Consider the following 13,046-nt stretch of genomic DNA (forward strand, 5'->3'; position numbering starts at 1 on the left):
ACACTTTGCAGTAGGCCTTCAAATATTTGTTGAATTATCTGGAAATGTTTGAGAATAATTTTTATAGAAAAGTTAAGGACCATTATAAACCTTTAGTACACATGCACCCGTTTTTCTTTGAAGCCTGGTTTGCACTTTACTTCATACTTGTGTAGGTATCATTTAATGTTTCTATTTGGTTTTACATGTTACTTTAATTTAATGCATTTTATAGTCTCTCAATTTTCATATCTAGCATAATACTAGATACAGAGTAAATATCTGATAATTTGTTAGTTTGTTTAGATGCAGAATGTACCTTAAAAAATTTTTGATCTACTGAAGACTTTTTCTATATGCCTTCTTGGAATGTCATAAAAGTATGTCATGTCATTTATCTTGAGATACCATTTTCTTCAAGGTATATTTTACCTTTTGTTTGTTTCCTTTTTTTGTTTTGTTTTGTTTGTTCCTCCTTATTACCTGAAAACTCAAGTGTGCTTTATATTCTAGGTCCGGTTTATCACTAAAATATGGCACCCTAATATTAGTTCCGTCACAGGGGCTATTTGTTTGGATATCCTGAAAGATCAATGGTAAGAGATCTCTGAATTTGCTCTCTCTTCTCTGTCTCATAGGAGAATCCAGACTACAAATGTTAAGTGTTAATTTTCCCAAAACATATGTTATACTTTAGACACTAATTTATAAATACCCTTAAGTCCAATGAAAAGTATATTATAATTGAGATCATGTTACACATTTTAAAGTAATATCAAATGCTAATTTTATATTTAAAAAATTTCATTTTATTTTACTAAGCTTTCTTCTTTGTTATCTTAGAAAGGTATTTGTAATGGACAAAAAAAAAAAATAATGAAGCAGTTATCTTTGAGACCAAATATAGGCAAAAGTTTTCCGAAGTTGTATTGATGGAATAGATTAAGGTTCTTACAGGTGTTACAGGTACTTTTGCAAGTAATATTTTCTGTTACGTAAGACTTCTTCACTTCACTTACCTCGTTCTTTATTTTATTTGCATAGTTTGGTTTTGGTGTGTGCGCGTGCGAATGTGCATGCTACAGTAGATATGGAGGCCACATTACAACCTGCAGGAGTCTATACACTGCACTCTGTAGTTCTCAGGATTGATCTCAAGGTCGCAGTGGGAAGCCTCGAGCACCTTTATGTGTGAATTAGCTCACTGTTGTACACACACATGCTCACATGTGCATTCACACACAGTTTTTTTTTTTTTTTTTTTTTTTTAATTTTCAAGAAGATTTTGCTGTGGAGCCCAAGCTAGTTTTGAACCTAGCTTCTCCTGCCTTACCCTTAGAAGTCTATTCATCCCTCCTGGTGGCTGTTGAGTATTTAAGACTTCCTGTTCTTATAGCGGTCACATTTCAAGCCTTCTACTTGTTAGGCTCCGTGGTTATAAGCAGGTTTGTGCTTCTTAGCTTTCTCATTTTTGAGATGAAGCTAATGAGGTACACATTGGCCTGAGAGACATGCAATGTTTCTAGAATGAAGCTGGCATACTTTAGCACTAATTAATCTGATGGTGTAGGCTTAGACGTAAACTTTGCATTCATAATTAGTATGTAATCTTACTAATGGAAAAACTCTCCAAAATTATAAAGTGAATTTGAGTAAGATATTTCACACTTATGAATCCAGTGCTCGGGAGGCTGAGGTTTGGTGATTGTAAAGTTTGAAGCTAGTCCTCACTATTTAGAGAAACTCTGCTTAGAAAGGGAAAAAAGAAAAGAATGTGACGTCACAGGGAAATAGTTGAGCCTCTATACCTTTATGCCTCATTCACATCAGTGCACGTTTGTATAATTGGAAATGGTCCATTTTCAGTTTGCTTCCAGGGTGTTCATTCTAGGTTTCCTTGTTATTTTTATAACCGTGTTTTTTTTTTTTTTTTTTTTTTCCTGTGTCTCCTGAGTCTTTGTACATGAGGATCTGCAGAGATCAGTTCCAGAATCTTCTTTTTCATCTTTGCTTGTTGATGAACTCTAATTTCATATTTTCCCAATTACAAACTGCAAAGTTACAAATATCCTCCTTACTTATTACTATTTATTTTTACATGTTTGTATTTGTGCATATGTAAGCACATAGAGCATGGAGAGAGCAGAGGACAACTTCCTGTAGTTGGTACCCGCTGACCACATCAGACCTGTCAAGTTTGGAAGCTAGTGCTTCTTCTGCCTACAGAGCCATCTTCTTTATATTTCAAGCTCATGTTGATGTCTACTTATTATCTGTATTTGAATTAGGTAATGAACATTTTAAGTGTGTTAAAAGTGACCACCTAAAACCTGCTCGCTCGCTCCTTCCTTCCTTCCTTCCTTCCTTCCTTCCTTCCTTCCTTCCTTCCTTCCTTCCTTCCTTCCTTCCTTCCTTCCTTCCTTCCTTCCTTTTAAATCTCAGCATTCAGGAGGCAGAGGAGAGGTGCTGAGCAGTTAAAAACACTGGCTGTGTTCCAATCCCCCCATATTGTAGTTCGATGGCTTTGATAGCCTCTTCTGTCTTAGGCAGCTCCTGGATCACTCATGGTTCCCAGTAAGCTTCAGGCAGAGCACTTATCCACATAAGTAAACAGAAAAATCCTTTTGCTATTTCCATAGTCTTCATCTTTTGGATTTTTTCTTTCTTTCTTTTTTTTTTTTTTAACTGAAACAGGATCTCACTGTATAGCCTTCACTATCCTGGAATTTCCTTTGTAGACCAGCCTGCTCTTAAACTCACAGAGATCTGTCTGTCTGTCTCTGCCTCCCAAGTACTGGGGTTAAAGGCATGCGCCATCAATTCTAGCTTAGTTTGCCTTTTTTTTTCCTGTTGTTGTGTACCCTGTCTAGGAATATGATGATAAGACTTACATCTCACAAGCAACTTTCTTACTATTGCTTTGACTCGCATTCAACTTTGCCTTTTGTCTGGATGATTACAGGAGCTGTCCCCTCCCAGTCTCTCACTCGACCTTACTCAGACCATTTTCTATTCAAGCAACCTTGGCATAGAATTTAGTTGCTAGGCTTGCACTGTAAGTTCCTTTACCTGCTGAGCTGTTTTGTTGTCTCCAAACAAATGCATCTTGAAATTTTATATTCCTGTTTGAAGTTTAGTACTTCATAAAATAGAATTAATTATGCATATGAAATCCTGGAAATCTCAGTGAAGTGCTGATATAATCAGCACTTGAGACAAGAATGAACAGAATGTAAGAATTTTTTCTTTTCTTTTTTTTTTTTTTTGGTTTTTCGAGACAGGGCTTCTCTGTGTAGCCCTGGCTGTCCTCGAACTCAGAAATCCGCCTGCCTCTGCCTCCCAAGTGCTGGGATTAAAGGCGTGCGCCACCACCGCCCGGCAAGAATTTTTTTTAAACATACATTTTCACATTAACAAATTTAAATTTTAAAAATTAATCTAAAACAATAAAAATAGGCATTAATTCTATTCAAGATAAAGTTTCTGTAGTCTTTAGGTTGGCCAAGTAGGCTTTGTCTGATATTTGCAGTAGTTATTTCAAAGTGTCACTGAGTATATCATTGGTTAGTATTGTACTGTTTATGTATGGATTTGTTTGCTATCAGTCTCTCATCCGTCCATCTGTCTGTCCATCCATCCATCCATCCATCCATCCATCCACCCATCCAGAGTCTTACTATATAGACCAGGCTACTCTGAAACTGAGTCCTGCCTGCCTCTGCTTCCTTATTGTTGGGATTTAAGGGTATACCACCATGCCTGGATATGATGATGAGGAGGATGAGGATGACGATAACGATGTTGTTGTTGTTGTTGTTTTTTTGAGACAGGGTTTCTCTGTGTAGCTCTGGCTGTCCTGGAACTCACTCTGTAGACCAGGCTGGCCTTGAACTCAGAAATCTGCCTGCCTCTGCCTCCCAAGTGCTGGGATTAAAGGAGTGTGCCACCACTGCCCTTATTTTTTAAAAACATTAATACATATGTGTACATTGAATATGATTCTATTTCTGTTTTTTTCTATGTTCTATTTTTCCCCTTCAACTCCCTGAATATCTCTGCACCATGTTCTCCCAACTTCATGTTTTCATTGTTCCTCATCTATCCACCCATTTAGTTATTTGTTTGTGACAACATTTTTTACCCTCTTTCTGAGACAGGAAGCCAGAAATAGGCTTTGGATATCATATTATTACTTTCAATTCCTTTTGAAACAGGGTCTCTCTCTGAACATGAGGATACAAATCATTTTAATTACGTATTTGGTTTTTATAACTTTGGCAAGTAACAGTTCTTATCCACATTGACTATTCTAAGTTTTAAAAGGTGGTAGGAAAATAAAATATATCAGTTTTTTGTTGATGTGATAAAATACAATGACTGACCATGAACAACTCAGAAATGAAAGTGTTTATTTTCATTTCATTTCAGAAATGAAAAGTGTTTATGGGTTTAAGTGACTACGTTTTCCAGCAAGGCTCTAAATTCTAACATTTTCATCAACTTCACTGAATGCTATCAACTGGGGACCAAGTGTTCAAATGTGATCTATCTAGTTTGAAATATATTGAACACAACCAAGGAGAAAACTCTCAGGCTTGGTTTGAGTCTTCCTCCTTAGTCCATGCTAAGCACACTGCATAGTCCGCCTAGACAGCTCTCTTACCCTTGTTCTTGTCTTCTTTCTTGGCAGTTTTCACTTTCCATGTACACAGAGTATTTAACTTTTGAGGCCCACTCCACGAGGCTTTTTGCATATCTTGGTTGTGTGCCGCCATCTTAGTGGCAGATGGCCCTTGTTACCACTGTGTGGTAACCTTTCCCAAATTCAAAAGGAGTATCCTGAGGGACACATTGTTTGATCCTGTCCATTTTTAAGTGGTTAAATTATGACTGCTTATATATACCTTATACAGATAATTTCCAGAAATTTTTTCTAACCTAAAAGATAAAAACTAAATTTGAATATTCTAGCTGCCTTACATTACAATCATAAAATATGGGCAGTGGTGGCGCATGCCTTTAATCCCAGCACTTGGGAGGCAGAGGCAGGCAGATTTCTGAGTTTGAGGCCAGCCTGGTCTACAGAGTGAGTTCCAGGACAGCCAGGGCTACACAGAGAAACACTGTCTCCAAAAACCAAGAACCAGAATCATAAAATAATTAGACTTATATGTCTGGTTTATGTAAATTTATATAATTTTAAGGTTTACCAGTATGGTGGCACCACACGTGTCACAATATTATATTTTAAAGTAAAATAATTTAAACTAAAATATTTTGTTTTTCCATTTATTTCTTAGTGGAAACTGCGTCTACCTTTGGGCAGTTGTGTATAAAGCTGAGCATGAGTGTGTGAGTGAGTGGTGAAGTGTGCTTTGGTTTCATTGGCTCTCTTTGCAGAAGTAGAAGAGTTGGAGTAACTTTAATTTTTTGAGGAAATTCCATCTGTTTCTACTTACAGTGAATGAGTTAAATTCCTATGTATCATTACTGGCAACTGTCATTTTCTGTTTTTGTTTTTATAGTAGGTATCTGGTGTTTGTTTGTTTGTTTGTTTGTTTTCCTTTTCTTTAGAGAAGACAGAGATTTTCTGTATAACCCTGGCTGTTCTAAAACTCACTATGTAGATTGAAAAGAGCTCTATGTGCCCTTGCCTCCTGCCTGCACATGCCACTATACCTAGCCTGTGCTGGACATCTTACTTGATGTGTGGTTTTCTTTTGCCGTTCCTTAATTATTGTATTTTTCGTGTGCCTAGTACGCGGTATTTTATTTATTTTTGGAGAAATACTTCCAGAAGGTACAGATACATGATTTGCAAAGTCATGTATGGTGGTTCCCACTTGTTAGGGGCCGAAAGGTAGGAGCCTCAGAAGTTCAAAGTTATCCTCATCTACATAGTGAATTTTATACCATCAAGACAAAAAGGACTTGCAGATGTTTTCTTCCCATTCGTTCCTGAATGTTCTGTTTTACTCTGTGTTTATAGTCTGCTAAAATTCTTTTCTCTCTTTGTATCCAATAAAGTATTGTTAAATACAATGTCTCTGTTTTAGTCTAATAAGTTTTTTGTTTGGGTCTTTTTTTCCTATTAAAGTATAAGATTTTTCATGTTTTATATTTTTATTTCAATTAAAATTGAAATTTTTATATTTTTATTTCAATTAAAATTGTTACTACGAGTGTAATTGGATATGAGATTCTCTTTTTGTATTTTTTTGTTTTTGAGACAGGGTTTCTCTGTGTAGTTCCAGCTGTCTGGAACCCACTCTGTAGATTACGCTGACCTTGAACTCATACAGTTCGTAGAAGCAGACCTGTGTCTGCCTCCCAAGTCACGTGATTAAAAATGTGCTACCAATGCCAGGCTGATATGAGATTCTTGTATTTTGACTTTCCTTTACTATTCAGACTTAACTTTCTTGAGAAGTAATTTAATGCCCTTACATTAGACAAAGTGTTGCTTAGGGTTAGTGTTATATTAGGGTGAACTTGACCTGCCTTCACCTCCCAAGTGCTAGGATTATAGATCTCTGCTACCATGCTGGCTTTCGCAAGATCATTTTAGAGACTGATGTATAGTGAATTTTAATTTCTATTTTAAATTTAATTTAATTTAATAATTTAATTTAATTTCTATTTTAATATATGAAATAGAGACCTACATTGTGTATGAAACTTACTTTATTGGTGTAGAACAGCTGTTGCCAATTAGCACATAAAGAACAGTAGTCTACAAATACTATCTTTTGTCTTTTTTGGGGGGGGGACTATTTGGCCAAACATTCCTAATTTCTAATTGAGCAGTTGTTGGGTGAGGAAAACGCTCCTTTCTTTAGTCCTAAGTCATCCTTGAGAGCTTGTTTGGAGGTTCTAGCAGGGGAGCGCAGCTACTCCGATACCCTTGACCGAACACCGGTCCTCCTCTATTGGGGAAGGTCGTCCTCTTCGACCGAGTGCGCAGCTTCGGGAGGGACGCACATGGATCGGTGAAGGAGGAAGGGGACACCTGCCTAGCCAGCCAGATCAGCTGAATCAACCCTGGCGATCAATGGGGTGACAGATGTAGCAGCCAGATCGCCCTCACATCTGTCCTAAGTCATCCTATGAGCACGAGTAATACAGTCCTAAAGTTCTTGCAGTTGGGAGGAAGAGACAGGAGGATTCTGCTTTTGTCTTAAGATAACATAGTTGACTCTGTTTCCCAAACCAAGTCCCCAGTCCTGTTCATGCCACCAGTCAGAGGAAGAGCATTTACTGAATTTCATTGCTTCATATGCTGCTTCCAATAAATTGAGTATCTCCCCCCCCCTTTTCTCTCTTTGTCTTTCTCTGCTAAAACACCTAGGATTGTCTCTTGTGTGTTGTTTATGGAAACAGAATAGTCACTAGGGATTTCTGTTTGTTTGATTTTATGAATTAGGAACTCAACCAGAAAAGGCTTGTTTAGAAAAATGATTTGTGTGGTTAAAAGTTGAGCTTACTGGGGCTAAAAAGTAGTGTGCTTGCTTTTACAAGGCCCTTAGGATGACAGTCTAATGCCTCAACAAGATTTACTGTTAGATTCTTCAAAATAAATTCCTGTTGTGTTTATTTTTATTTTCTTTATTAATTTTATTTTCTTGAGACAGGATTTCTGTGTAGCCCTGGCTGTCTCGGAACTAGCTCTGGAGACCAGGCCGGCTTTGACTCAGACTCACCATCCTCTGCCTCCCAAGTGTCATGTGCCATCCCATCATTGCCCCGTTAGCATTGTACATATTTCAGTATTAGTGAAGCAAATTGTAAGCAAATAATTGTTTCATAAAGACAAAGGTTTTTGTTATAATTATCATTACTTAAATGATGAGATTTATTTTTATTTTTAATTATGTTTGTGTATTGGTGTGGGTATATGTAGTCCATGTGGGTGCCTACACAGGCCAGAAAGCTGGAGTTTCAGGTAATTTGCTAGCTGGCCAGCATGGGTGCTGAGATTCTAAACTCTGGTCCTTTGCAAGAACAGTACACATATTATAATTGGGAGCCATCTCTCCAACCTCAAGTGTAATATTTTAAACAAAAATTTGTCCTATTTTGGAATATTATGGATTGATGAGAATGCTTTAAAGGCAGTTTACCTTTATTTGCTTGTTTTATGTAGCATTCCATTAAAAGAGCTGAACTGTGGTTAAGGGTGTGTACCGCCTGCTCCTCAATGATTCCTGAGAGGCCGTGTTGGGTGCCTCACACCCATGTAACTCCATGAGAGGATCAGAGCTGCTTCTGGCCTCTCTGTGCACCTGAACCCATATTCACATACACATACATAATTAAAAATATAAAAATGTGTTTAAAATTCCACAATTATCATTTGGTTATGAAGTGTGGGTGAGGGATTGGAGAGCTTGCTTAGTGGTTACAGGTGTGCTCCTGCAGAGAACTTGGCTCTGGTTCCCAGCATCCATACAGTGACCTGCAAGGCCTCTAGCTCCAGCTAGGACTTTCACGGGCACCAGACATCTAGCACCATACATACGTGGACACAAAACTCACACACAGAATCTAAGAAGAAAGTTAATTAAGACTGAAGTCAGTACATAAAGCTTACAAGGTAGGTAAATGAGACAAGTGGAGAAAACACAAGGTCAGGTCAGGGTGAGGTGATTTGAATTGTCTTAGAAATTGACTCGTTGTAAAAAAGTTGGCAATTACATACACGTTTGTTAACTACAATTTTTAGTTCTAGTATATTTTTGTTTCAATTCAAAAAAACAGACTTTGTTTATATCATTCAAATTCTTTTTAACTGGGATATTTTTCTAATTTGAAATTTAGGGCAGCAGCAATGACTCTGCGCACGGTATTGTTGTCATTGCAAGCACTGTTGGCAGCTGCAGAACCAGATGACCCCCAAGATGCAGTAGTAGCGAATCAGGTAAGAAAGCAGCTTTTGAAAGACTTTCTTAGACCTGTGTATGCAATGTTTAATATTTGATGTCAGCATGTGAAATTCTATATTGGAACTAAATTTGGAGATGGTTTCTTTTAATAAAATAATCTTGTCACATATAACAAAATCATGTCACATAAACAAGTAACAAATAAACAGAACAGACAAGTACTAGTTTGGGCCTCCACTGTCACTTGTGTCCAGATGTCTACTTTGAGGAGGTTCTTCATGATTTAAGCTCTTCTTGAACACTTTAACTCTTATTCTTTCAGTTCATGAATTTTTGAGATTATAATCATTTTTTTTGTCAATGCATTCTGTTTTCCTCTTTAAGGAAACATTTGTCAGCAAAACTTCAAAGTTTAAAAATATGCTTATAAAATGTGCTCTCTTTGGCTGGGGATTTGGCTCAGCACTTAAGAAGAGCACTAGCTGCTCTTCCAAATGACCCAGGTTCAATTCCCAGCACCCACTTGGCAACTCATAACAGCCTGTAACTCCAGGGGACACAACACCTCCACACAGACATACATGGAGACAAAATATAATGCACATGAAATGAAAATAATTTTTAAAAATGTGCTTTTTTGATGTGTGCCTCACAGAATGTGTCTATAGGTCAAAGGACAGCTGTTATATTCTTGTCACTAGTGTCCTTAGCTGCTGAGACTTTTTTTTTGGTTAGATTTCTTTATCTTTATGTTTTTTTTTTTTTAAAGACTTATTTTTAAAATTCTGTTCATGTGTCTCCGGGTACATTTACTTACATTCTGGTAGTACCTGTGGATGTATGAGGAAAGATTCTGGATACGCTCGAGTTGAAACTATAGGCCACCAAATGTTGGTGTTGGGAATTGTTTTCTGGTCCTCTGGAAGAACAGCCAGTGTTCTGAGCATCTTTCCAGGCCTTCTTTATGCCTTTAATTTAAATATATATGTGTTTATTCTTTTTGTTCATGCTTCCTTAGTTCCACTACTAGACTTAAAAGTGCTTGGCTTCACAGCTTTCTATAGCTTGCACATATGTGCAAGCTATATTAATATTTGGTAGCAAAAGTCTTTCTTGAAGTTTACCTTTGATTTTCCTACAAATTCAGATAAATTGAGATATAAACTACAAAGTGACTTTTGAAAAAATTATTTATTATTTATTTTATTTGCATTGCCTGAATGTGTGTCTCTGTGAGAATGTTGGATCCTGGAAGTACAGGGTCATGTGGGTGCTGGGAATTGAACCCTGGTCCTCTGGAGTAGCAGCCACTGCTCTTAACCGCAGAGCCATCTCTTGGCTTCCAAAGCTGACTTTAAACACCTAAAATAATGTTTGTGTTGTTTGCAATGTCTGCTTCTGCTCTGGACGGCTCAGGTGCACAGCCCTTTATTATCATCGGAGGACAGAGACTAGGTCCCAGCACCACATCGCCAGCTTACTGCTGTCCTCTTCTTGACCTTCTTGGGCATTTCGACACGTGTGCATATACACAAACATACATAAATAAAATTTAAAAATAGTACTTTGATAAGAAATATTAAAATGAATTGAAGTCATTACTTTATACTTTGTTTTACAAGTATTTTTACAAATGAATTTACCTCACCTTTTTTCCACTTTCATGTGGCAACTCTTACTATCTAGAAGGACTCTTTTGTGAGTTTCTTAGTTGGTCACAAAAGTAATGGAAGTTCGATTCTTGAGTATTGGTTTACTTTGATTACTATGCAGTACAGCTCTAAGAGCATTTAGTGTCTCGGCTTGAGTTCTGCCTAGCAGCATAATCGATTGTATTTATCAGTCAATGTTATATTTATCAGCTAATGTTTATCAGACTTTACAGTTACATGCCACTGATTTTTTTTTTACTTGTGTAATTTGCTGTACAATGATAAGAACATTTTAATTTCATTCAATATTAGGTGCTTAAAGAGTATTAGCTTTTTTACTCTTGCAAAGCTTCATTTCTTGAATGACATTTCTGCAATGGAAAACAAATTGCCTTTTATGTTTTGGTACATGGTGCTGGTAATTGAATTTCTGAACTTAGGCTTACTGAGCTAATACTACTATTGACCTCCACAGTCCAGGCCAGATGAGTTACATCTTAAATATAAATGTATTTTCTTTGGAACAAACAAGTCATAGTTGAACAGCTATGGTAACTCTTATTATATTGTCTTGTTAACTGCTTTTTCCCTCCATATAGTACAAACAAAATCCTGAAATGTTCAAGCAGACAGCTCGACTTTGGGCACACGTGTATGCTGGAGCACCAGTTTCTAGTCCAGAATACACCAAAAAAATAGAAAACCTCTGTGCTATGGGTTTTGATAGGGTAAGTACTAGAGGAATCGATTTGACTACCCATTTTAAACTTCGGAGCCCAGGCCTTGAGACCTTGAGACCAGAGCTCTAGCAATTTTAAAAATCCAGTTTTGGTTAATGGTGTTTTGTTATTGGAATCAGTGATGATTATTTTAATTCCTTGGTAGAGGGAAGAATCCATGATTCTCAGTGAAGACAGGAGGCTTTAGTTTCCGTGGGATGTGATTGCTTTTCTCCTCTTCTTTACAGAATGCAGTAATAGTGGCCTTGTCTTCAAAATCATGGGATGTAGAGACTGCAACAGAACTGCTTCTGAGTAACTGAGGCACAGGAGCTGCCGCCAGCAACGCTCGCCTCTTCCGAGGAGCATCAACACCTGTTATTTTTAGGATTCTGCATAAATTTCTTTTAAACTGGCATTCTTGCCTAATGATGTTATCTAGGCACCATTGGAGACTGCAAAAAAAAAATTCCCTGCTCTGTAAATAAAGCTAATTAAACGTCTGTGTAAATTTAAAAAGGGGAAATACTTTAATTTTTTTCTTAATAGTGTAAAAATTCTCTGAGCTAAGCTAAAACCATGGGAAAACATGCTACTTAGTGTTTAGCAGTGTAACAGAGTCTTGAGTTTGCTTCAGGGTTCTGTTGACTGGGATAACACCCGAGTGTCTGCCCTTCACATTGTGGTGTACCTCGCAGCTCCCTGCGGTGTGGACACGGATGCTCTGTGCCTGTGAATTTACTTGCATGCTTGTACTTGACTTCTTAGAACGGGTAGCTGAAAAGACCACCCTTAAGCATTAGGACATTCTTGAATTATGAGATGTATCCTGATTTAAAGATGGTGACCTAATCAGAGCTTTTCATCCCTGTGGACTGATAGGGGCATTCCTACTTTTTTCCCTGTCACCATCCAGAGCGGAGATTCTCATGGTCAGTTTCTTTTGTGTTTGGTGGGAAACGTGCTGAGGAACAGTGTCCTTTGTTCCGATTTTAGCTCATAGGTTTGGAATGTTTTGACCAAGTTCTTCACTTTGTAAGTAGTAATGTAAAAAGGGGCTGCCAATTTTATTTCTCTTACAAAAGGAGTAATACAAAAATACTTGATGTTGCAGTGTTTCTAGATTTAATAAAAGGACACTGCTTAGTTTTTCAGTAAATTTGACATTAGTTTAAAAGATGATAAAGTCTTTGGAAACTTGAAGGGTGCAGCACCTGTTCCCTAGTGCCCAGCCCAGCCTGACGTGGGCGTGACAGTTGCTTTGTCAGACACTTGAGTTAGTCTTTTTGCATTCCCCATGTTGATACATGAAAGCTGTAGTATCTCACTGTACATACCAGATGCACATAGGAACAGGGGTGTATCCCAAATGTAGCCTTCTTTCTTTATGATGTTTCTGATGATGTGAGAATTGAAACTTCACCTTCTCTTGTACATAGACTTCTATCCTTAGTAACTGTCGCATCTTATTCTACGAGCTTGACAGTTTTAGTTTTGCAAACTCAAATACTTAATTTAACCATCTTAATTAAGGTTCAAGTGAATTTATGTAGGCAGTTGTTACATAAAAGATAAAACTAAAAATTTTGAGACCAATGCATAAATTACAGAAATGTAATGGAATCAAGCTGAATTAAAGTAAGGCTGTATGTATATTGAAAGTCATATTCTAAAAGGTTTGTTTTCTTGAAGTGTTGATTCACCTTATAGTCATGAAGTGTTTCAAAAATACTTTTTGAACCTATTAACTCAGCATAACTTCATTTGACTTAATAATCTTGATACTACAAGCAATAAAAGAACCATTAATAGAA

The 13,046-nt window shown here is 37.2% G+C and overlaps 1 protein-coding gene across 2 annotated transcripts in view; it reads left to right on the forward strand.

Annotated features, from left to right (window-relative positions):
• Nucleotides 1–13,046, forward strand: part of Ube2k (ubiquitin conjugating enzyme E2 K) — a 54,722-nt gene extending 41,676 nt beyond the window's left edge. Inside the window, exons 4-7 of one of the 2 annotated variants that reach the window (XM_034508680.2) lie at nt 493–575; nt 8,797–8,896; nt 11,113–11,241; nt 11,481–13,046. In XM_034508680.2, the coding sequence (XP_034364571.1) occupies nt 493–575; nt 8,797–8,896; nt 11,113–11,241; nt 11,481–11,555 (387 nt within the window). In that variant the 3' untranslated portion in view covers nt 11,556–13,046. The remainder of the gene's footprint in view (nt 1–492; nt 576–8,796; nt 8,897–11,112; nt 11,242–11,480) is intronic. The other variant, XM_076938551.1, reaches the window with a different exon arrangement.

This window comes from Arvicanthis niloticus, chromosome 7, assembly GCF_011762505.2.
Source record: "Arvicanthis niloticus isolate mArvNil1 chromosome 7, mArvNil1.pat.X, whole genome shotgun sequence".
In the NCBI taxonomy this organism is placed as follows: Eukaryota; Metazoa; Chordata; class Mammalia; order Rodentia; family Muridae; genus Arvicanthis; species Arvicanthis niloticus.